General features: G+C 52.3%; 1 protein-coding gene across 2 annotated transcripts in view; it reads right to left on the bottom strand.

Annotated features, from left to right (window-relative positions):
* AKT2 (AKT serine/threonine kinase 2) overlaps nt 1–24,855 on the bottom strand; it is a 51,016-nt gene that overhangs the window by 3,112 nt on the left and 23,049 nt on the right. For both annotated transcript variants that reach the window (XM_047078041.1, XM_047078040.1), the window contains exons 3-11: nt 18,714–18,842; nt 16,989–17,100; nt 6,403–6,556; nt 5,858–5,989; nt 4,339–4,404; nt 3,264–3,332; nt 2,322–2,444; nt 755–883; nt 314–528 (exon numbers count right to left, since the gene is read on the bottom strand). In XM_047078041.1, coding sequence (XP_046933997.1) covers nt 314–528; nt 755–883; nt 2,322–2,444; nt 3,264–3,332; nt 4,339–4,404; nt 5,858–5,989; nt 6,403–6,556; nt 16,989–17,100; nt 18,714–18,842 — 1,129 coding nt within the window. The remainder of the gene's footprint in view (nt 1–313; nt 529–754; nt 884–2,321; nt 2,445–3,263; nt 3,333–4,338; nt 4,405–5,857; nt 5,990–6,402; nt 6,557–16,988; nt 17,101–18,713; nt 18,843–24,855) is intronic.

The raw sequence follows: 24,855 nt of genomic DNA, 5'->3' as shown, positions 1-24,855 counted from the left end.
GTCACAGCCCCGGGGGATCCCGACCCAGGACTCCGAGTCCAGAACAGGAGCCGAGAGGGTGGCCTCGGCCACCCTCGGCCAGGCTCAGGGCTGCCGTGACCCTCAGCACGCCCAAAGAACGAGGCAGTGCGGGCAGGGCGCGAAGGACGGCCTGGCCCCAAGCGAGTCCCCCCCCAGGGCCCAAGCTGCGGGGACTAGTGGAGGCGCCGTGGGGATGACACACAGGCGTGCGCCTGTGGACTTGGCCCCCTCCGAGCGAGGGGACAGCGCAACAGGTAGCACTGGGTCGGGCGGGACAGACTCCAGCCCTCACCTCTGCTTGGGGTCCTTCTTAAGCAGCCCAGCAAGCAGGGACTTGGCCTCAGGGCTCAGTGTGCGTGGGAAACGGATCTCCTCCATGAGGATGAGCTCGAAGAGGCGCTCGTGGTCCTGGTTGTAGAAGGGCAGGCGGCCGCACATCATCTCGTACATGACCACGCCCAGCCCCCACCAGTCCACCGCGCGGCCGTAGTCGTTGTCCTCCAGCACCTGAGCAGGTGAGCGGGGAGGGGCGGTGAGGGGCCGGGCACACGCCTGCCGGGCAGCGGGGCTGAGAGGGACCCACGGAGGGACATGGCGCTGCCTGTGGCCACGGAGGGCCATCTAAGGAATCGCAGCACGGCCCTCACAGGGTCTGCGCTGGGGAAACCACACGGGTCCGAGGGCCTCTCCTCCCTTGGCCTCGCACGCCCCCGGGACCTCCAGCCTCAGGCACCTCGGGTGCCAGGTACTCGGGCGTCCCACAGAAGGTTTTCATGGTAGCCCCGTCACTGATGCCCTCTTTGCACAGTCCGAAGTCAGTGATCTTGATGTGGCCATCTTTGTCCAGCATGAGGTTTTCCAGCTGTAGGAAAAGTCAACGTATCAGGGACGCGTCTTCCCAGGGTTTCCCACCACCGCTCCTGAACCCCACACGCCCTGGCCATTCCCGCGGAGAGCTGTGGCCTGGGGTGGGAGCTGTCGTGCCAGGGGCTCCAGGACGGGCACCGGGCACACCCCTAGCACAAAGTCAAGCCCGTGAGGCTCAGAGGGAGGCCAGCCCCCAAGGGCAGCTGGAAAAAAGCCAGGCAGAGAGATGGGAGCCGGGCTCTGCCCACCGGCTCCCCACAGCGTGGGCTGCAGCGTCCAACTCTCTGAGCAACGCCAGCTTTCTTCCTCCACTTCTTTTAAGTAGGCTCCACACCCAATGTGGGGCTTAAACCCACCACCCCAAGATCAAGAGTCACATGTTCTACCGACTGAGCCAGCCAGGCGCCCCTCTTCCTCGACTTTTAACCAAACTTAACACAAATGGGCAATTTAGTGGGCTTCTGTGTAACCTCTACCAGGCTAAGGGAGAATGTTACCAAGACCCCTAGAACCCTCTAGGGGCCCCTTGCCTGTTATTAACCATCCCCTCAGCTGAGGAAGAACTTTACTCCTTTGCTTTTCTTTAGTTTCCCCACCTACGTACGCACTGTATGTTTAAACAACACAGATCTGGGGCTCCTGGGTGGCTCAGTCGGTTAAGCGTCCGACTTCGGCTCAGGTCATGATCTCGCGGTCCGTGAGTTCGAGCCCCGCGTCGGGCTCTGTGTCGACGGCTCGGAGCCTGGAGCCTGCTTCGGATTCTGTGTCTCCCCCTCTCTCTGCCCCACCCCTGCTCATGGTGTGTGTCTCTCGGTCTCTCAATAATAAATAAATGTAGAAAAAATGATAAAAAAATAAAAAAAATAACACAGGTTTGTACAGTCTGTCCTGGCTTCCCCTCAACGTGAGCCTGTGAGCTTGGCACGGCTGCAGGGCTGCGGTTCACTCAGTGACTGCTGTGCAAAGCCCAGCCGTGGGGCGCCACCGCAGTGCGTTCTAGCCGTTCTCCGACAGCGGACACCCGGCTGGCTTCCAGCTCGGGGCGAGCGTGAACAGCACTGCCGGCAGTGTGCGCGCATCCGTGCTCGGTTCCCACCGTGGGGCAAAACGGCTGGCTCACAGGGACGTGTCCACTCGGCTTTGGTGGATTCGGCCAAACTATCTCCTGCGATGCTTGTACTGATATTACCTCCACCCCCCACCCCTCCCCATTCCCTGCACAGAGGAGTGTGTCCACCAGAGGCTCAGAGAGGCCTGCGGGACCTTAGTGTGGGACAGCCAGCCGGGGCCTAGGCCAGAGGGTGAGTGGACTCGGGAACACCCGCAAGTCAGAGCCTCCCTGGAGGGGGAAGTGTGGGCCTGAGGGCACAGGCCTGGCCTCCCCGGCGCGAGCCCCACAGGTGCCACAGGCCAGGAGGCAACCGCACACTCACCTTGATGTCGCGGTACACCACGTCCCGCGAATGCAAATACTCAAGGGCAGAGACAATCTCTGCACCATAGAAGCGGGCTCGCTCCTCCGTGAAGACTCGTTCCCGGGACAGGTGGAAAAACAGCTGCCAGCGGAGGAAGGAGCAAAAAGTCAGATATCGGCCCCGAGGAGCAAGAAATAGGACCCTGCCCCTTGGCCCCCGACACCGAGCCCAGTGACACGGTGACACCTACTCCATGAACCTGCAAGTGACGGCAAGAAGAACCAAGCGAGAGACAGTGAGCAGGGAAAAACTCACGTGAGTAAACGGAGTGAGGCATGAAGAACGAAGGACAGCCAGGAGATGCCAAGGGGAGAGTTAAGTGGGGACAGCATGAGGGGACAGATGAGGGAGGGAGGGGGGTACAGCAAGAAAGCACAGGAACACAAGTCATGAGCAAGTGACAATAAGCTGCGGACCAGTGGGACAGATGAAGCCAACAATGTGGAGCCGGTGAGTGACGCCACACGCAGAAACCAGGGTGCGGGGGCTGAGGGGCAGGTGGCAGCCCAGGCCTGAGCAACCCGGTCACAACGAGTGGCGGACTCTTCCTGTCAGAACACGGGGGAAGGCGGAGCGCTGGCAGGCCCTGCCCCGCACACACTTTCTTGGCAGCCGTTAAGGACGCCCTTTGCCGTTTGGCCGCCCCCCTTCCCACAGCCTCTCCAGGCCTCTCTGGGCCTGCGCGTGCCCCCTGCCCACTGACTCACTAGCTGTGTGAACTTGGGCCAAGCCGCTTAACCTGAGCTTTAGTTTCCTCGCCTGCGAAATGGAGATGGTGACGCCTGCCTCGAGAATGAGGGGACATCCAGCCAGGCCCCCTCCGCCCCCTCTACAATTGCCCTCTGCCTCCCACGATACCTGGGAAGGAGATGTGGGAACACTGACGCGGGCTATGCTCACCTCACCACCATTGGCGTATTCCATCACGAAGCACAGGCGGTCGTGGGTCTGGAAGGCATACTTCAGTGCCTAGGGAGGGGGGTGGGGGGCAGGAAGGCGGCCAGGGTGGGAGTGGGAAGAAGGCAGGCTCTCTGCGGACTCTGCAGGCACGCTCCCCACCCTGGCAGCCGGGGCTCAAACATCAGCTTCCCCTTTTGGGGTGTGTGAGCGAGCTTGTGGCTCTGAGGGCAGGGAAACGGTTACTGGGCTGAAGGAGACTGTCCTCAGCCTTCAGCTAAGCTTCTGAGAGGTGCGGCCAGGGAGATACCCAGTTCTGAGCAACCAGGGCCATTTTACCCCTCTTCTCCACAGTCAGGTTGTAGGTCTGCTGACTGGAAGCAGGCAGTGGCTTGGGAGCCAACCCCAAAGACAGGATGGACAAATGATGTGCCAGTAAACGGCAGTTCTCAAACTATGCTCTAAGAAGCCCAACAGAAAGTTCCTTAGAGAACCCCGAGTGACCCCTCTGCTCATGACAAGTCTAACTATTCTCTGTCTTCTACATCAAAGTACCTTGTAAAAGTATGAACAGTGTCATGGTTTACTAGGACACTGGACAACAGCTGAGCTAAAGAAGTGACCCATCCCATAAGCCATCCTATACGTGATCCATTTAACTGATGGCTGCTGGCCTTGATGGGAGCCTGTAGCCCAAAAAGGCGTCTCCTCAGACTAAGCTGACAAGCAGCACCAGAATTCATGTCCTTCTAGAATTACATTTAAAAACAGAAACAAAAAAATAACGTTCCCACTTCGACCAGCTGGGCTAAATGCCTCTAACTCATAGAGTAGCCATGCTCTCCCGGAACCATCTTGTAATGTGGTATCATCAGTTGGCTGAAGCCACGAAGCCACCATCTGTGAAGAAGGTGCCACCCCTGGGGTTTGATTCGGGTCATTTGGGGGAGCGCAACAACACCCAGCCCTGGCCACCTGGCTGACACGAAGTCCGTGCTTCATGGCGGCAGGGTTGGGCTCTTTTCCCACATGGCGCACGCAGAGGCCAGGCCCCGCCTGAGAGGGAAGTACCACTCACAGTGAGGAATGGGTGCCTGGTGTTCTGGAGGACCCGGCTCTCGGTGACCGTGTGGGCAACTTCATCCTGCAGACAGAGGCTGCGTGAGGGGCTGGGGGGCAACACCACACCTGCACCCCCCCCCGACCCCCGGCCCAACCTAAGGGAGGGGGGAGCAATGCTTTGGTGAAATGCAGTTCTAGTCCTAAGCACACACCGAATGGCATGGCGGGAGTGGAATGTTACCATCCTCCGGCCACAAGGAAACGATGGCCCCAGACAAGGCCAATCAATCAGTGGCTCAATCTCAAAGCTATGAGGTGAGAAGTCGCTGGGGACTTTATGAAGGAGGTGACAGACTGCCAATGTTAAAATTAACACCCCTAAGGAGGGACAAGCAGGCATTGTAAGACTCCTGAGGTGATGCCACAGGCAGTGGGAATCCCCACATATAAATGTTCTTGCTGAAAAAGGGAAGTGGATCTAATCAGGATTCCACCCGCGGCAATGTGTGGTCCCCATAGCGGCTGGCAGCCTGTCGCCTAGGAACTTGGGGAAATGCAGATTCTCAGGCCCCTCCCAGACACTTGGGGGTGGGCCCAGCACCGGCTTTACAGGCCCCCTGGGGCCACTCTAACATGGGCTCAAGTTTGGTTTCTAAACACACAGCAGTCATCCGAGCTGCTAAAAATCCTGACCTGCCTGCGGTTCCCAGACACTGGCTCTTCCCGGGGCAGGGGTTGGTGAGTCTGTCCCTAGGGAACACTTGATAATAATGTCTAAAGACATTTTTGATTGTCACAACTGGGGGGGGGGTGCTACTGGCCTTAGGGGTGAAGGCCAGGGTGTGGCGACTCATCCTACAGTACACAGGCCAGCCCCACAGCAGAGAATGATCTGGCCCCAAATGCCAACAGTGCTGAGGCTGTGGAAGCCTGCCTTGGACCAGGCACATAGGGGGCTGTTCGTTTTGCTGGGGTGAGATCGTTGTTCCATTATAGTCTTTATGATCTTCATCTGTTAAAGACACATACCTAAGTATCTCTGGGTGAAACCATATGACATCTAGAACATGCCTTTAAGATACTCCAGGACAAAAAGGAGGGCAGAGCTAATAAAACAAGACGGGCCAAATGTTGACAATTGTGGAAGCTGGATGCTGGCTACATGGGAGTCCACAGTATTTATTTTTCTTTTAAAAATTTTGTGCATGTCAGGAATTTTCCATTTTAAAAACTTATTTAAAGAAGGAAAAAAAAAGAGAATTCCATTCTGGCCCAGCCTCCTAGTGAGAGGCCCTGAGACAAGCCCCGACCCTCAGGGCCTCCCCACAAGCCCTTCATGCCCCAAGAGACCTGCCTGCAGGCCCTGATGACGCCTGCGGGGTGAAGCCCTGTCACACTCCCCACCTTAGTCCTCCAGGTGCCCAGAAGGTGGGGTGGGGTGGGCCTCAGGCTCCCCGAAGGCACAGGTGAGCGTGCTGCCCAGTGTGCACTCCCCACCGCAGAGCCCAGCCAGAAGTAGCCCTGGGAGCGCCCACCTTGGCAATGATAACTTCCTTCCGCAGGATCTTCATGGCATAGTAGCGGCCGCTGGCTTTCTCCCGCACCAGAATCACTTTGCCAAAGGTGCCCTTGCCCAGAAGTTTGAGATAGTCGAAGTCATTCATGGTCTGCCCAGGAGGGGGAGAGAGTGGGGCAGTCGGTGCTTGGCACGTGGCCCACGGGAAGACATTTTAACAAAGAGAAAGGAAACATCGAAGGACGCTGTTGCCAAAACGCTCTGGCGGGAGCAGGAAGGGAGGCTCTGGGCAGTGACTATTTGCTCTGAAGTGGCCTTCAGCCTGGCTCTCCCAGGCAGGGGGCCCCGGGAGGCTCGGATGTGGGGGCAGACAGGTCTTCACAACCTCCCGTGATGTGGCTGCCCCTCACCCCAAGTGCACCCATGTATGCCCATCCCACAGGGCAGTCAGGACACATCCCCGGCTACGCTTTTGCACACACCGTGTGGAAACCAGGGGAGGCAGGGCCAGTGTTGTGCGGGAAGGGGTACTCACAGCCTGGCCACCGGCCCCCCAGCACTTACCACCTTGGCCCGAGCCTTGCTAACTGCCACTTCCATCTCCTCGGCCGCAGAAGGGTCACTGGGGGAGCCACACTTATAGTCCATGGGGTCCTCACCTGGGCCCCGCTGCTTAAGGCTGTTGGCGACCATCTGAATGGCCCGCATCCACTCCTCCCTGTGTGGGGACACATCCAAAGAGCTGTGAATCCTGGGAGCTCGGGCAGGAAGGACTGAGCCCCTACCTCTCCAGTGGGAGCAAATAATCAAACGTCCTGGAAATTTCTTTCTTTTCTTTTCTTTTTTTTTTTTTTTTAATTTTTAACGTTTATTCATTTCTGAGAAACAAGAGAGAGAGCACGAGCAGGGAAGGGGCAGACAGAGGGAGACACAGAATCCGAAGCAGGCTCCAGGCTCCGAACTGTCAGCACAGAGCCTGACACGGGGCTCGAAATCACAAACTGTGAGATCATGACCTGAGCTGAAGTCGGATGCTCAATCGACTGAGCCACCCAAGGCACGCCAAAAGCCCTGGAAATTTCTGACGAGATCTGTCTGAGCCAAGGGAAGCCGATGGAACAGGACTGCAATTTTACAGATTTTCTGGCTGCAGAGGGTAAGAGGAAGAACGGAATAAGGACAGAGACCATCTATGTCCCAGGAGTGGCCTGGCCCGAGCACCACTTGAAGTCAGGCAGCAATTAAATGACCAAAGAAGGAGACCACCTTTCTTCACAGCCGCCTTGAAAATGAACCACCACCCTGAGCCTGGGATAAGAGAGAGACAGTGCTCCTAGGGATTCCTCCAGAACAACCTCAAGCACAATGTTTTGTAAAAGCAAACCAGGAGTAAGAGGAAGAATTCATCGGCCAAAGAAAGCTGAAGATCTCATAAGGCAAGATCCCTGGAGGGGGTTGTCTGCCAGGAGGGCGCAGGGACAGAGGTTCCTGGTGGGGCAGGGACGCAGAACAGAAGGTTGCGGACCGGGAAGCAGGTCCCAGCAAAAGGGAGCCTGGTTTGAGAGTAACTATTTCTGTCACTCATGATGTAGAATTTGTTCAGAAATAACCTTCTTTTGATACCTACTTTCTGTCTCTAGAAAGGGAAAATATATCTAGGGAAAAAAAGTAAAAATGACCAGAGACCACAAAAAAGAAACCAGGAGGCTGAAAGATACATTTCCGTACCCCTCCCATTTCTGAACCCACCACACAATTTCAGGCGGTTCGACCCAATATAAGTTGAACCCCCTATGGATTTTGCTTATGTCTACAAAACAGCCACATGAACAGGGAGAAAAACATAATGTTCACAAAGAATGAGAAAATTCAAAAAGCACAAACAGGCAACCTCCCAAATTACAGCAATTTAATAAGCCTCAATGCAGGACGCCTGGGTGGCGCAGTCGTTTAAGTGTCCAACTCTTGATCTGGGCTTGGGTCATGATCTCACAGTTCGTGAGTTTGAGCCCCGCATTGGGCTCTGTCTGAGCTGACGGCGCGGAGCCTGTTCGGGGTTCTGTCTCTCCTTCTCTCTGCCCCTCCCCTGCTTGTGTGCGCTCTTGCTCTCTCTCAAGATAAATCAATAAACTGAAAAAAAATTTTTTAGGGGCTCCTGGGTGGCTCAGTCGGTTAAGTGTCCGACTTTGGCTCAGGTCATGATCTCACGGTTTGTGAGTTCGAGGCCTGCGTCGGGCTGTATGCTGACAGCTCAGAGCCTGGAGCCTTCTTCGGATTCTGTGTCTCGCTCTCTCTCTGCCCCTCCCCTGCTCACGCTCTGTCTCTGTCCCAAAAATAAATAAAACATTAAAAAAACATTTAAAAAAAAAAAAGAAAAAAAGTTTTAGATAAGCCTCAGTGAGATCAGCCAGTCAGCCACACATCTTCCAGAATCACCCCCAGCCCCAGGCAGCAGGTGAAACTGTTCCTGCACACCCGAGGCACCGAGGCCGCTGGCCAGTGTCACGCAGAGTGCAAGTGGCCTGAGAAGTTGGAACCACCTTGCTGGGCTGCACTCAGTCTCTGCTTCCTCACATACTGACAGCCCCCAGCGACTACAGTCCACCAGTCCTGTGGCACCAATGTCCCCAAGTTCTAACGCTGCTGGAATCCGGGTGCATCTTAGTCGGTGGCCTATCTCAATTTAGGTGGGCATTGCTTTTGCTTGGTATTCTATAAAGACCCGGTGTGTCTCTGGGTGATGGCACCTGGGACCGAATGGAGGGTGGCAGCAGTACTGTGCTCGCCAGCTGGCCAGCCGTTGGGAGCAGCAGAGAATGCACGTGAAACATCTATGCAAGCAGACCCCCTGCAGCTCCCAGGAAGGAGGAGGCAGATCCATGTGTGGGCTTGGGGTGACCGGAGATACCTTAACGGAAAAAAGAAGGTGCAGAACAGTGCGGAGGGGCGCCTGGGTGGCTCAGTCCGTTGGGTGTCTGACTCTTGATTTCGGCTCAGGTCATGATCTCACGGTTCATGAGTTCGAGCTCCTTGTTGGGCTCTGTGCTGACAGCGCAGAGCCTGCTTGGGATTCTGTCTCCCTCTCTCTGCCCCTTCCCCACTTGATCTCTCTCTCTCTCTCTCTCTCTCTCTCCCTCTCTCAAAATAAAATAAACATAAACTTAAAAAAAAAAAAAGAACAGTGTGGAATGTGACACTACTGGAGGTAGAAAAGAGGGATTGACGCACAGACACGTGTATGCACACCGGCACAGACACCTCTGGAAGGGCGCCGACGCAGGGCCCTGGCTGCCTCCAGGGAGGGGAGCTGGGAGTCAGGGGCAAGGAAGAGTCTGATTCCACTGTCCCCCGATTACGAACACTCCCAGGCCACTCACCCTTTCTTGTGCATTACAGATAGGGAAATGGAGGCACAGATTTAAAAAACAAAATTCAGGAAAAACACAAGTCGGTGCTCTGAGCCTGGTAGCTGGAATCACAGAGGGCCCGTGACCTTCAAGAGCCGAAGGGCAGGGCTGTTCTCGCTTAGATCCACGACCTGGTCTGAACCGAGTCGTCACCAAGCCCAGAGGCACCAGTTCACACCTGGAAGCTCGGAGTCTCAACATGGCCTTGCTCACAGGAGATTATGCTTCAGAAGACAGAGGTGTGAATGTTGTCAGCACAAACATTAAGGGCTGGCACACTGGCCCTCCCGAGGCCGAGCCCGGGGGCCCCATAGCCCATGTTCGTCAGTCCCGTGAAGGCAGGGATCTCGTCTGTTTGGACGTGGGTGGGTACTCAGGTGGTATCTGGGGAATGAGTGAGCAAGGCAGCCGAAGTTCAAGTGACCCCAGACCCGGGGCACATGGAGCCCCGATGCACACGCACACAGAGCAACACTGGCTTCTTCCCTCTCTGAGCCAATGTCTCAGGCTGCCATTTCTCAACTTGTTTTAACCCATGACCTCTCTGGAACAAATTACAGTGTAAATCCCTATCCCCACATTAATATTTCTCTTTTCCAAAGAAATGGGGCAGTGGGTGGGGGGCACATCCCACGATCTGCTTTATCAGATCATGACTGTCCTCTTAGAAGTTTTTAAATGTTGACTTCTGGTGTAAGACCATGGATTGAAAAAAACAAATCACCAATCTCCTAAGAGACACACTAAATATATTAAAAAGAAAAAAATACATATATAGCTCACGTACAGAGATCTTGAGGGATTGTCACATGAGTAAAGCAAGTTAAAGGGGCACCTGGGTGGCTCAGTTGGTTGAACCACCGACTCTTGATTTTGGCTCAGGTCATGGTCCCAGGGTCGTGGGGTCAAGCCCCAAGTTGGGCTGCTCGCTGAGCGTGGAGCCTACTTAAGATTCATATTCTCCCTTCTCTCTCTCTCTCTCTCTCTCTCTCTGTTCCCCTGTCCCTCCCCCACTCGCTATCTCTCTTTAAAAAAACAAAACCAAAAGGCAAGGTAAAGACAAAGATGCAGAGTGTGCCATCATCTCTGTTCGTAAGCGGGGAGAACACAGTCCATCGACAGAAGCCGGGTAAAGAAATGACACATCCCCGGCAGGGAGCACCAGAGGCAGCTGGAAGGAGTCTCTCTGGGCTGCACAGCTGGTGGCAAGGAGCACGGGCCTCAGAGCAGCACAAGCCGGGGCTCGAACAGCCGCTCTGCCACCAGGGCGAGCTCACCCCTCCCTCCTCGGGAGACCAGGCACACTGAGGCGCAGGTGAGCTGCTGCGCACAGGGCACAGCACGCAGAAGTGCCGGCCCCAAGGAAGGTGTCAAAGACGCCGGGGGAGGCCTGTCCCATCCACCCTGGCTCACACCGCCCAGCCCCACAGGGAGCCAAGGAACCCCCAGAGATGTAGGAGGTTGTTCAGGGGTAACTGGGGCTCTCCCGCTACCGGACAAGCCCCCGATCCTGTTCCAACTGGGCCAAGACTGCAAGGTTGCGGCACAGAATTCCAGAGAAAAAGCAAGGGCCTCCGTCCAGGATACTCCTTAAGGGTTTGCAACATGGTGTCTGGGGCAGAGGGGAGCTGCCACCCACAGCTGGGGCCGCCGTGCTTCCACTCCTCAAAGGAGAGCCCCCAGGGAAACCGACCCCCTTTCCCCAGAGACATGATGAAAAAAATAAAAGCTCCACCGACACCAGCTTATTCCATACTCATCAACAACACCGGAGGGGGGCGGGCATTTCTGATAAAACCGAGGCACAGAGCGGTGGAGTCACTTGTGGGGGTCACACAGCCAGGAGGGGGCCAAGCAGAGACTCGCAGCCAGGCCCCTACACCTCTTCTGGCGCCACGCTACCACTCCCTGCTGAGAGTTACAGCTTCCTTCCCAGAGGAGACCCAGGGGGTGTCACACGGGGCGCTCTGGCAGGAAGACTCAGGGGACAAGGGACACAAAGCCGGGAGCCCAGGAGTGGAGTGAAGGCAAGCCGCCCCTTGGGAGTTCTGACAGGATCAGATTTCTGTTTTAAGTCTGCAGCTGCCATGGGCTGCGGATTGGGGGCAGGGAGAAGCAGCATCAGGGGGCTAGGGCTGTCCTCAGGACAAAGTGCCCGGTGGCAGAGGGGACAGAAGAGAGAAAAGGCACCAGCAAGTGCAATTCCACGGGAGGAGCCCGGCCCAGACGCGTCCTCCTTTGTTCCTCACCACAGCCAAGGACCTGAGCTCCGCTACAAGACGGGGCACAGCACTGGTCAGACTCTGCAACCCGGGCCCAGCCCCACGCTACTCTGCTGAGCGGCACCAGAGACACCCCAGAGGGAAGCCCACTGAACCACAGGTGGCAGGCCTGTCCTCAGCGCAGCTTCAGAAGAGCCGACAGCCTGGCCCACAGCAGACGGGGGGCCTCTCTCCCTCACCAGGGACCCCCTCTGATCCAGAGAGACCCTGATAGCTGGAGGGCCTCTAGGGTCCCCTTCTGTTTAGACACCCTCAGATGGGCTGCCTGGCGGGGAAAATCCGCGCTTTTCAGCTCTCCTCTCCTTTGTCCTCCACCTCTGTGTGTCTCAGTTTCACTACCAATATCCCTGGAAATGCTGTGAGGATAAACTGAGTTAATATACGTAAAGACCTTAGAACACGGGTGCCTGGCTGGCTCAGTCAGTTAAGTGTCTGACTCCTGATTTCACCTCAGGTCATGATCTCACGATTTGTGGGATCGAGCCCCATGTCAGGCTCCACGCTGATACCATGGAGCCTGCTTGGGATTCTCTCTCTCCCTCTTTCTCTGCTCCTCCCGCACACGTGCTCTCTGAATGAATGAATGAATGAATGAATGAATGAATGAAGCAACTCACTCCCTTAAAAATAATACTTTAAAACCGAGTCTGGCTCAATAGAGAATTAGTTTTAATTATTCTTTTAACTCACTCAACAAACACTTACTGAACACCTACTTATGTTCCTGAGAGAAATACATAAATAGAAAGTGTCACAGCTGGTAGACAGGTGCTATGAAGAAAAATAAAGCAGGAGAAGAACAGCAGAGTCATGGCGGGCAAGGCAGGACACTCTGAGAAGGTGGCATTTGAGCAGAGACCTCATGAGGCTAAGGAGAGAACCGTAATGATACCTGGGAGAAGAGGTTTCTAAGCAGAGGGAATAGTAAGTGCAAAGGACCTGAGGCAGAAATGTGTATGGCATGTTTAAGGAATAGCAAAGAGACCGCTGTGGCTGAAGTGAGGGGGAACTAGCAGTAGGAAATGATTCTGGAGAGGAGACCAGATCATGTAGCACTTTGCAGAATATGGCATAGACTCTGGAGTTCACTCCCAGTGGGATTAAAAGCTACTCAGAGTTCTAAGCAGAGAAATTACATTTATCTTAGTGATTTACATTAAGAAGATCATAATAACATGATGCATTATTACGTATACCTGCTAAGACCAAAGATCTGCCAACTTCTCCTATAAAGGGCCAAATAGTAAATATTTTAGGCTTCATAGGCCACCTGGTCTCTGGTACAACTATTCAACTCTGCAATAGTAGGGCAAAAGCAGCCATAGACAGTTTGCAAATGAATGGATGTGGCATGTTCCGATAAAACTTTCTTTGTAAAAACAGGAGGCTGGGCCATGGTTTGCCAGCCCTGATTTCCAGTATACAGAAAATATAAGCAGAGAGGAACAAAGTAAACAATGCCAAAAAGCAGTAAGATAACACATCCAGAGCGCGAGACATTCTACAAGACAGTTTCCCCAGCTTGTTTAAAAAAAAAAAAGGGGTGGGGGTGGGGGAGAGCGAAGACGGAAGACAGGGCTGAACGAGGTTAAAACAGGCCGAAGAGACAACATGCACCTTGAGCGAATCCTGGTTTGAAAAACATTTTGCGGACAACTGGGGAAATTCCAGTAGACATGGATACGGACAGATTGGTAAATACTATACTATGAACGGTCACCTCGGGTGTGGTAATGGCATCATGATTCTGTAGGAGAAAGTCAGAGGTCTGCTGACGTATTAAGGAGCAAAGCGTCGGGGCGCCTGGGTGGCGCAGTCGGTTAAGCGTCCGACTTCAGCCAGGTCACGATCTCGTGGTCCCTGAGTTCGAGCCCCGCGTCAGGCTCTGGGCTGATGGCTCAGAGCCTGGAGCCTGTTTCCGATTCTGTGTCTCCCTCTCTCTCTGCCCCTCCCCTGTTCATGCTCTGTCTCTCTCTGTCCCAAAAATAAATAAACGTTGAAAAAAAATTTAAAAAAAAAAAAAAAAAAAAGGAGCAAAGCGTCATGAGATATGCATGGAAGTTCACAGTTTAGCATAAAACAAAGCCACATGAGGCAAACCTGGCAAATGGCCGGATTGCTGAGTCTAGGAATTGTAGGGTATCTGGATGTTCATTTCTTGCACTAGTCTTTCCACTTTCCTGTACATCTGATACAAGATGGCGGGGATGCAGGGGAATCTTGGGGAAGGCAGGAGAGGCTACCAGGAGCCCAGAGAGCAGGCTGTTTCAACATCTAGACAACATCAGTGGCCAGTATGGCCGTCGCTGGCCCTCCCCTGCCACCTCTCCCCAGGCTCAGGCCTATGTGGGGCAGGCCAGTGAGGACAGCCACAAATGAGCACCCTCCTCTTGCTAGCTCACACGTCCCGCAGGGTTAAGGTCAGGCACCTGGAGTCTGGTCTCAGAGCAGCCCCAGATTTCTCTCCAGCAGCAACAGTGGCAGGTGCTAAGAAAAGGAGCAAGGTGAGGGCTGTCCACCCACCCCTTCCCAGTCCTGGTAAAGGGATTCTTCCTGACGCTAAACAGCACAGAATCCCACTGAAATGGAGAGTGGAGCCACCAAAATGCTTTGCCGGCTCCCCACTGCTCCTTTTCCAGGCTTGCAAACTGTGTGCCAGGTACTGCTGAATCAAGGGTTTCCTGTTTATCATCCCCCTGAATCTTTTAGCAACCTTGTGACAAACCCCAATTAATTCACGGCCTGCCAAGCCCTGGGGAGGATCTCCAACTGGAGTCCAGGACCTGGCTGAGCTCCACTTCCCCTCTTCCAAGACCCCTGACCCTGGATTCTTTAGTGACACAGAACCCACTGTGGTCCCTGTGATGACAAGCTGTCTCACTTCCCAGCCTTTGCATATACTGGTCCCCTTTCCTTGAGTCACCTTCCCCTTCTTACCCGACACCTTCCGACACCCAGGCCCTATATACCTAATGGTCTCTGTCTGCTTTTAGTGGCAGTCCACAGTTTTTGTCCCCAACTTTCAAGGGAGTAACACCTCACGGCCCAAGATGGGAGGTAGTTCTGTTGCCTTCAGCAGAGCAGGTGTATTTTTAACTTTGGGAAGCTACGCACTGACAATTATAATACATATTGTGGAAACACGTCTTATGACATTGTTTTGTGTGTGCTCTAGATATGCACTGTCCAAGAGGGAGGTGACCAGGGCGCCTGGGTGGCTCAGTCGATTAAGCGTCCGACTTCAGCTCAGGTCATGATCTCACGGTTTGTGGGTTCGAGCCCTGCGTCGGGCTCTGCGCTGAGTGTGGAGACTGCTTGGGATTTTCTCTCTCTCCCCCTCCCCCACTCGTGCACACTCTCAGTAAATAAATACTTAAATATTTAAATAAATGTTCCATTTCTCGGCTGCACTAGACACATTCCATGTTTTAAAACCTCAACAGGACCTGTGACTACTGGCCACCCTCTTAGACACCACAGGTACTGAAACCTTCTATCATGGCAGAAATTTCTCGTGGATGGCACTGTTTTAATGGGTTCACTGGAGGGTTAGCTGAAGCCACACCCACCAGACAAGCCAAAGGAGTGTTTCTCAAAGTGAGTCCCAAAGGGACAAAGTGGGGAGAAAGAGATTTGCGATGCATTACAAAGGCCCAAGCTCCCTCATACATGAAGAGCTTCCAAAAACAAGAAAAAAGACCAACTATGCAACAGAAACATAAGCAAAGGATATGAACAGACAGTTCAGAAAGGGAAACTCACGTGGCTCCTGAACACGGGAAGAGAATGCTCAAGCTCACCCACAGAAAGAAAAAGGCCAGTGAAAACCACCTTATGGTGCCATTTCCCACTGATCGGACTGGTAAAAATCTAAACGTTTGAAAACAAAAGGCTGTGGGGACACTCTGAGATATCACGTAAGAGAATCACTTCTCAAAATCACACGTGCATATTCCCGGTGACCCAGGAATCCCAAATCTAAGAATTCCTTTTACGGATTCACCTGCACGTGTATCATGCGAGATAAGCACAAGGTACTTCACCGCAGCACCGCCTATAATGAGCCGAAGCCCGGAAATATTCACCAATCACCACTCATAAAAAACTGCTAGGTGACCTTGGGGACATACGTGTGCAGCTGTTTAAAAGAGAAACTAGGGGCGCCTGGGTGGCGCAGTCGGTTAAGCGTCCGACTTCAGCCAGGTCACGATCTCGCGGTCCGTGAGTTCGAGCCCCGCGTCAGGCTCTGGGCTGATGGCTCAGAGCCTGGAGCCTGTTTCTGATTCTGAGTCTCCCTCTCTCTCTGTCCCTCCCCCGTTCATGCTCTGTCTCTCTCTGTCCCAAAAATAAATAAACGTTGAAAAAAAAAAAAATTAAAAGAGAAACTAAATGGCGAGCCTGGGTGGCTCAGTTGTTAAGCGTCCGACTCTTGATTTCAGCTCAGGTCGTGATCCCTGGGTCGTGGGATGGAGCCCCGCAATGGGCTTGCACTGAGCGTGGAGACTGCTTAAGATTGTCTCTCTCTGCCCCTCTCCCCGACCCTGCGTGCTCTCTCTCTCTCAAACGAAAACCAAACCCAATACAGCAGCTGCGGTGGCTCTTTATATCTCGGAGCAGAAAGATTCCCTAATGTATGTTAAGTAAAAAAGCAAGTTCTGAGTACAATGCTACCTTTTGTGTAAAAAGAACCAAGCAGGGGAGCCAGACCAGAGCAGGGTGCAAAAGTCTCCCTGAATGAGCTCGTTCACCCGTGAAGCTCTCCGAGGACACAGGACAAGAGCAGTTAACCCGAGGGCAGGGGTGGGGGTGGACAGGGCAGAAGTGAGAGAAACCTCCTTACACTGTTTCATTTTGGAACTAGGTAAATCTGTATCATCTCTTCTGATGATTAAATTGATCTTTTTAACACTGGCTCTCTGGACCAGCTGCTTCAAAATCAATGGCGATGCTCATTAAAAATGCAGCTCCCTTGGGGCGCCTGGGTGGCTCAGTCGGTTGACCGTCCGACTTCGGCTCAGGTCATGATCTCGCAGTTTGTGGGTTCGAGCCCCGCGTCGGGCTCTGTGCTGACGGCTCAGAGCCTGGAGCCTGCTTCGGATTCTGTGTCTCCCTCTCTCTCTGACCCTCCCCCGCTCATGCTCTGTCTCTCTCTCTGTCAAAAATAAATAAGACATTAAAAAAAAAAAAATTAAAAATGCAGCTCCCCAACCCTCCAGGGATCTGCAGCCAACGAGACCCTGAAGTAGGCCCAAAGCTCCGTACTGTTAAGCACTGCCCATGATCCCAATGCACGCTCCAGTCTAAGAATACAGAATGAGGTCTGCAGACTAAGAACTCCTGCTCTTTCTAGCTCTCAGAAGGGCTGAGACCGGAAACTCCTAGGCAGGGGGCCCAGGAGCCCTCCTCCTCACACTAGGCCTGGCCACTCTCGAAGGGCGGCTACACAAAGGCCCACACTCGCCTCTCGTCTGGAGAGTCTACGTGGAAGGTCCTCTCGATGACAGTGGTCCACTGTAGGCAGCGTATGACGAAGGTGTTGGGCCGTGGTCTCTCAGTCTTCATCAGCTGGCACTCTGCAGGCAGAGAGAGGACAGAGGCAGGAAGGTGAGGGAACAGCCCCGCCGGCCTGTAGCCCACAATCCCCGAGCCACCTTCCTGTATGCCAGATGGTGTGGAGACACGTTAGTGACTGAGTCAGCCCTGGCCTTGTCCCTATGGGGCTCCAGGTCCAGTGTGTGTCAGGGAAGACAGCTCAGTGGTCATGGGGGAAGCCCAGGAGGCAGCCGACCTAGCAGAGAACTCAGGCATATCCCAGAGGAAGGGGCATCTCTGCACCGAGCCCTCAAGGAGAAAGGAATGTAGTCAGTTGTGCAGAAGGGCGCGTTGTATACAGAAGCCCAGAGGTAGAGTCCAGCACAGTGAGGGAATGGTAAATTCTGCTCTAGATGTGAGGAGGGGAGAAGAGAGGGCCAGACTGCAGAGCTTGGGGGGTGTGGTGACGAACCTCGACTTTGGCTTGAGGGCAAAAGGGAGCCATGAAAGGCTTTCAATAGGGAAGGGACATGAAGAGATTTAGACAGATCCCGCTAGCTGCCTTGCAGACAGTGACAGAAGGGAGACTGGGAGCCTGGGGAAGAGGCCGGGACTATGGCAGAGTGGGGCCACTAGGATGAGGCCCAGATCTCTGGCCTGCACACTAGGAGGCAATAGGGCCCTCCCTGAGATAGAGACAGGGTAGATGGAGTTGGGGAAGGGGAGACTCGAAGGCCAGTTTGGGACACGGTGGGTGAGACGGACCTAGAGAACATCCAGGGAGAAACGCACAGGAAGCTTCTCAGGATAGGCTGGCAGTTCAGGTGAAAAACTGGTGCAGGGCATAGCCACATCAGAGTCACCAAACCGCAGGGAAAGTGACCGAGACAGGCTCTTAGCAGGACAGAGAAGGAACTAGAATTGGCTTCAGAGAGCATAGGTAGGAGCAGACTCGAGGGGTGACGCCGGGCAAGAAGCTGGCGCAGGGAGCCGGTGGGAGAGGACGGTGGTTGGGGCTGAGGAGCTGCAGAAGAGATGGGGCTTTCTTTGAAATGTTCTCAGGAGGTGGGACGATGAGGACACGGTGACCAATTAGGTCACCAGGGAAGGAAGGAAGCAGAGGGTCAGGGGCAAGACTGTGGTTCTGCAAGGCCAGGCAAGGGATTTGGGCCGGTCAAGCTTTCCCTGGCCAGGGTCCACTGAAAGGCACCACTTGGGGTACCACAGGGGGGACGGAGGACGTCAAGTCGGCCCTGTGATCGGCTGAGTGGGAAGCCACGCTGTCTTAGGTTAGAGGGACAGAGAAGTGTGCTGTTACCAGAGCGCAGGACGCAGGCACCTGACACCAGCCAGAACCATGGGGCCTGGCCAGCAGACTTAGAAGTGCAGAGGCGTGCTGCCTGGGGCGAGGGGCTGGGGAAATGCCTGGCTTCTCCCTTCTTCCTCCTCCCCACTGGCTACCCGTTCAGCCCTCCCTCCTGAGGCCCAGCTGACACAAAGGTAAGGCAGAGGGGAGGGGTGGGGAAGGGACCCCGAGGGCACGCAGGCCCTGCACAGGCCTGCACCCAACAAAGGCCAACCCCCACGTGCCCCCAGGACCTGCCAGCGGTTCTCTGAGCACCTGAACTCTGGCATGGCGTGCCCTGAGACGCACCTGCGACAGAGAAGTTGTTTAGCGGGGGCAGGGTCTGGTCTGGGGCATCAGGCCGCTCCTTGTATCCAATGAAGGAGCCGTCACTCTTCAGCAGGAAGTACCGGGGCCTCCAGGTCTTGATGTATTCACCTGATCAGAGGCAGGGGGAAGGGAGAGAGGTCAGGGCAGGCTGACAGCACCTCGCAAAGGGTACCTGGGTGGGAGGAGGGTTGATGAGAGGGCAGGGAGGAGAAAACCTCCGGGCAGCCCCTGCTGACGCAGACTGGGCGCTGGGCTGGGCCCCAGTGATCCAGAGGTCATGCCTGGCAGGAAGGCGCCTGCTGCAGTGCCCCAGGGCACCAGCTGCCTCAGCGTGTGGCCAGCAGCAAGCCATCCCAGCCATCCTTGCCAGCGCATGGCACAGTCCCAGGGGAGGCCCAGGCTTCTAAACACACATGCCCTGTGGCCCTGTAAGGCCAAATCCCATGGGCTGGTATTCACCAGGACAGCCGTGCAGGTGGATCAAATGTCACAACACTGTGCCAGGCAGGGTATAACTGTTGCTGTGCCCTCTGAGTGCCCCTTGATTGCCTCCATTTGTTCTAACCACGAATATCCAAGCACCCCGTGTACACACATCCACACTGCAAGGACCCACTCCTCAGAGGGCTGCTAAGGATTAAAGTAAGATGGTGAGGGGCGCCTGGGTGGCTCAGTCGGCTGGGTGTCTAACTTCAGCTCAGGTCGTGATCCCGTGGTTGATGAGTTCAAGCCCTGGGTCGGGCCTTGTGCTGACAGTTCGGAGCCTGGAGCCTGCTTCGGATTCTGTATCTCCGTCCCTCTGCCCCTCCCCTGCTCTCGGTCTCTCTCTCAAAAATAGTAAATATTTAAAAATTTTTTTAAAAAGTAGAAACCCATAAGTCCATCAACTAACGGATAGACAAAACGTGGCATATACATACAACAGGGTATTAGTCATAAAAATTACTAATACATGGATGAACCGTAACTTAAGCTAAGTGAAAAGGGCTTATCACAAAGGACCACAAATTATAGGATTCCATTTATATAAAATGTCCAGAGTAGACAAATCTATAGGTGAAAAGCAAATTAGTGGCTGCCTAGGACTTGGGAGCAGGGGAGGAGGTAGTCTGGAGGGAGACTGGAGGGAGACTGGAGGGGAATGGCCAAGGGGAAGGGCAGGTTCCTTTTCAGGGTAGTGACAATGCTCTAAAATGGATTGCAATGATGGATACATGACTCTGAATACACTAAAAGCCACTGAACCGTATAAATGGCTGAATTGTATGGTACGCGAATTACAGCCCAAGCTGTTAAAAGAGACGGCAACCATAAAGCATCCAGCTTAGGGCCCAACACACCTGAGGGACTCAGCAGATGCTCTGTTATCATCAGTCCACTGTGCAAGCAAGCAAAGACTGCACCAGGCCCTCAACTCACACGGCGTGATCACAGGATGGGCTCCAAGCCATGTGTGCTGTGTGGCCTCCAATAAGTCTCTTCACTTCTCTGAGTCTTTGTCTCCTCTCACGGGGATATTTGTTAACTGGGTGACAAAGATAAGGTAACATTCTATGCCAGGCACTGTCCTAAGTATATTATGGGTTTTAACTTATTGAATTCCTTCCAGCGTGGATACTAAATGACTCAATGTATATAAAGTTTAAAAAAAAAACAAACAAAAACCTAGCAAAAATCCCAAATTCAACAGCACAAAGGAAGGATGATGACCAAGTGGGTTTTATCCCAGCAATGCAAAAGTGGTTCAACATATGAAAATCAATCAACGTAATCTACATTAATCAAATGAGGGGGGGAACCACATGACCATTTTGACTGCTGTATAAAAGTATTTGACAAAACCCAATACCCTTTCATGATAAAAATACTCAGCAAGCTAGGAACAGAAGAGAATTTCCTCCACAGGATAAAGGGCATCTATAAAAAACTCACATCTAACACCATTCAATGATGAAAGACCAAAAACTTTCTCCTTAAACATCAGGAAAAAACGAAGCGGTTTACTGCTTCCACCACTGCTGTTAAACACTGCACTGGAAGTTCTAGCCAGAGAAAAAGAAGAAAAGAAGATAAAAGGCATCAGATGAAAAGGAGTAAATGAAACGATCTTATGTGCACATAACATGATTCTATGTATAAGAAATCACAAGGAAGCCACAAAGTAATGATTAGAACTGATAACCTCAGCAAGATCAACACAAAAACAACAGCTGTTGTTTCTACACATCACCAATGAACAATCCAAAGAGGAATTTTTTAAAAATTCCATTTATAATAGCACAAGGAGGCAAAAGATGTACATACTAAAACCCACAAAACACTGCTGAAAGAAATTAAAGCCCTAAACAAATACAAAGACATCCTGTGTTCATGGATTGGAAGGCTTCCTATGTTGAGATGGCAATGCTCCCCAAAGCAATCTAGAGTCAACACAGCACCTATCAAAGTTCCAACAACCTAGTCTGCAGAAACAGAAAAGCCAATCTTTACATTTACACAGAATTCAAATTCATAGGGCAAAGGGTCTAAAAGAGCCAAAAACAATATTGGGAGATGAAGGGAAGAACAAAGTAAAAGAACTCACGCTTCCCAATTTCAAAACTTACTACAAAGCTACAGTCATCAGTCAGTATGGCCTAAGGATAAACATATAGACCAATGGAATAGAACTGAAAGTCAAAAAATAAACCCACATATCTATGGCCAATCGATTTTCAGCCAGAGTGCTAAGACTAGTCCATGGGGAAAAAAACAGTCTCTTCAACAAATGGTGTGGGACAACTGGAGACTCACATGCAAAAGAACAGAACTGGACCCCAGCCTCACACATTATACTATATACAAAAATTAACTCAACATGGATCTACTTAAAGATAAGAGCTAAAATGGTAAACTCTCAGAAGAATACATGAAACAAGTCTTCATGACCCTGAATTTGGCAATGAATTCTTAGATATGACACCAGAAGAACTAGAAATAAAAGAAAAAAACTAAGGGGTGCCTGGGTGGCACAGTCAGTTAAGCAGCTGATTCTTGATCTCGACTCAGATCATGATCTCACAGTTTGTGAGTGTGTGCCCCTCATCGGGCTCTGCATTGATGGCGTGGAGCCTAGGATTGTCTCTCCTTTTCTCTGCCCCTCAACTGCTTGTGTGTGTGTGTGCATGTGTGTGTGCGTGCGCGCTCTCTCTCTCTCTCTCCAAAGAAATAAACTTAAAAAAAAAATTAAGTGGATCATTAAAAATAAAAGTTCTGGGGAGCCTGGGTGGCTCAGTCAGTTGGATGTCTGACTTCGGCTCAGGTCATGATCTTGCAGTCCATAGAGTTTGAGCCCCACGTCTGTACCAATAGCTCAGTACCAACAGCTCTGTACCAATAGCTCAGAGCCTGGAGCCTGTTTCAGATTCTGTGTCTCCCTCTCTCTCTGCCCCTCCCTACTCATGCTCTGTCTCTCTCTCTCTCAAAAACAAATAAACATCAAAAAAAATTTTTTTTAATAAAATAAAACTGTGCAAAAGATGTTATCAAGAAAATAAAAGACAACCAACAGACTGGGCAAAAATATCTGCAACTCATAGATCTGATTAAGGGTCTAGTATCCAGAGTATATAAAGAGTTCTTACAATTCAACAACAAAAAGACAATTAGCCCAATTAAATAATGGGCAAAAGACTTGAATAGCCATTTCTCTAAAGATATAAAAACGGCCATCAAGCACATGAAAAGATGCTTAAGATCATTAGTCATTAGAAAAATGCAAATCAAAACCACGCTGAGGTACCACTTCACACCCACTAGGGAGAACTGTAATTTAAAACAGAGAGAAAAGAAAAGAACAAGAACAAGTGCTGGTGAGGATGTGGAACAAAAGAAATCCTTGTGCACTGCTGGTGGGAATGGAAAATGAGGTAGCCCTGTGGGAAAGTTTGGTGTTTTCCTCAAAAATTTAAAAATAGAGGGGTGCCTGGGTGGCTCAGTCGGTTGAGTGTCCAACTTCAGCTCGGGTCACGATCTCACGGTTTGTGTTTTGGCCCTGCATCAGGTTCTGTGCTGACAGCTCGGAGCCTGGAGCCTGCTTCCGATTCTGTGTCTCCCTCTCTCTCTGCACCCCCCCCCCCCCCGCTCACGCTCTGTCTCTGCCTCTCAAAAATAAAGAAAATAAAAAATAGAATATATTATAGGTTATAAGTATGGAATACACAACCCTGATACACAAACACAAATACGTATATGATCTAATCACACAGAATACATTGTTATGATTATAGAACGTATGACCCAGTTTATATCACCTGTATAAATACAGGTTACAGAGAACATATGCTCCAGCAATTCCACTCCTAGGTCTGTACCCAAAAGAACTAAAAACAAGTACCCAAATACTTGCAAACAAGTGTTCGTAGCAGCACTGTTCACAATAGTCAAAAGGTAGAAATAACCCAGATGTTCATCAACTGATGTATGGATAAACAAAATGTGGTATTTTCATACAACGGAATATTGTTCGGCCAGAAGCGGCAAAGAAATACTGATCTGCGCTACAACACGGATGAACCTCAAAGGTGTAATGTTAAGCGAAAGAAGCTGGGCACAAAAGGCCACCTACTGTATGATTCACTTACACGAAGTGGCCGTAATAAGTAAATCCTTAAAGACAGAAAACAAATTGGTGGCTGCCAGGGGCTGGAGGTGGGGGTGGGGGAATGGGGAGTGACGTCTTAGTAAGTACAGGGTTTGCTTTTAGGGTGATGAAAATGTTTTGGAACTAGACAGAGGTAGTGGTTACACAACATTGTGAATGTACTAAAAGGCTACTGAATTGTACACTTTAAAAGAGTTAATTTTGTGTTATGTAAATTTCACCTCAACTTTATTTTTTAAGTTTATTTTGAGAGAGAATGCAAGTGGGGGGGAGACGGGGGGGGGGTGGAGGGGGGAGACGGAGGGAGGGAGGGAGGGAGAGGGGGAGAGGGAGAATCCCAAGCAGGCTCCACACTGTCAGTGCAGAGCCCAATGCGGGGCTTGAACTCACCAACTGTGAGATCATGACCTGAGCCAAAGTCGGATGCTTAACTGACTATGCCACCCAGGCACCCCCTCACCTCTATTTTAAAGAGCAAAACAAAAAACCCAGAAAAACTCACCTAAGGCTACTGGAAGTTAGGAAAAAATGTTACTGCTTGGGAAGGACAGAGGACTTCTGTGCATTAGTTTTGGAGTGAGTTTATGATCCAGGCACCTACCTGTGGTGTTTTACATATTGATAATAAGCTGAGGAAAGGAGGAAGGGAGGAAGGGAGGCAAGGAGGGAGGAAAAGAAAAGAAACCTAGAAGGACAGGAAAAATATCCTCGCAACAATCCCGTTTTACAGATGAGAAAACTGAGGCCCAGAGGTTTTTATTACTTGCCTGAGGCTCGCAGTTGTCAACTGGGAGAGTTAGGGTTGGACCCAGGTTTGCTCCATCCAGAGTCTACACTCTTGACCACTACACTGTCTGCCTCAAAACTGGCAGACAGGGGCTGGCCTGGTGGGGACTGGCAGAGGGTGTGCTGAGGCTGTGTCAGAAAGGGGACCAACACATGGCATGAGTGACTCCAAGAGTCGTGCTCTCACTTTGCCTGTTCCTTGAACAGACCCTGCTCAGCAAGAGGTAGCCTGTGGGCCAGGCCTGGAGATCACAGTTTCTGCAATCAGAGAGCCACCTCTCTGCCAAAACCTGGGGCACATCAGTCTTCCTGCTGAGCCTCAGCTTCCTCGCCTGTAAGATGGTGCCCACCTCACAGGGCAGCTTGGAAATGCATCAAAATTGGGCTTGCCTAGAGCAGAGTCCATGCCTGGCACAGACAGAATGGGCACATGATAAACTAGGGCTCTATTATTTTAACCACCAGAGGCAGGGTGCGATGGCACAGGTGCCCACCTTTCCTTGCCTGCCTCTGCTCAGAATGGTGGGCGATGGGGGCACCTTCCTTGCCCAGTTGGTAGAACATGCAACTCTTAACCACGAGGTCATGAGTTCAAGTCCCATGTTGGGCCTAGAGCTGACGTTCGGGGGCGGGGGGGAGGCGGGGCGGGGAAGAATGGCCCAGGAGCAACATGCATCCATGTGCACCTGGTGC

Source organism: Lynx rufus, unplaced genomic scaffold, assembly GCF_022079265.1.
Source record: "Lynx rufus isolate CCGP_SWC_20201006 ecotype Redwood Valley unplaced genomic scaffold, mLynRuf1.p SCAF_16, whole genome shotgun sequence".
Lineage (NCBI taxonomy): Eukaryota > Metazoa > Chordata > Mammalia > Carnivora > Felidae > Lynx > Lynx rufus.
This window is presented reverse-complemented; position numbering and strand designations above follow the sequence as displayed.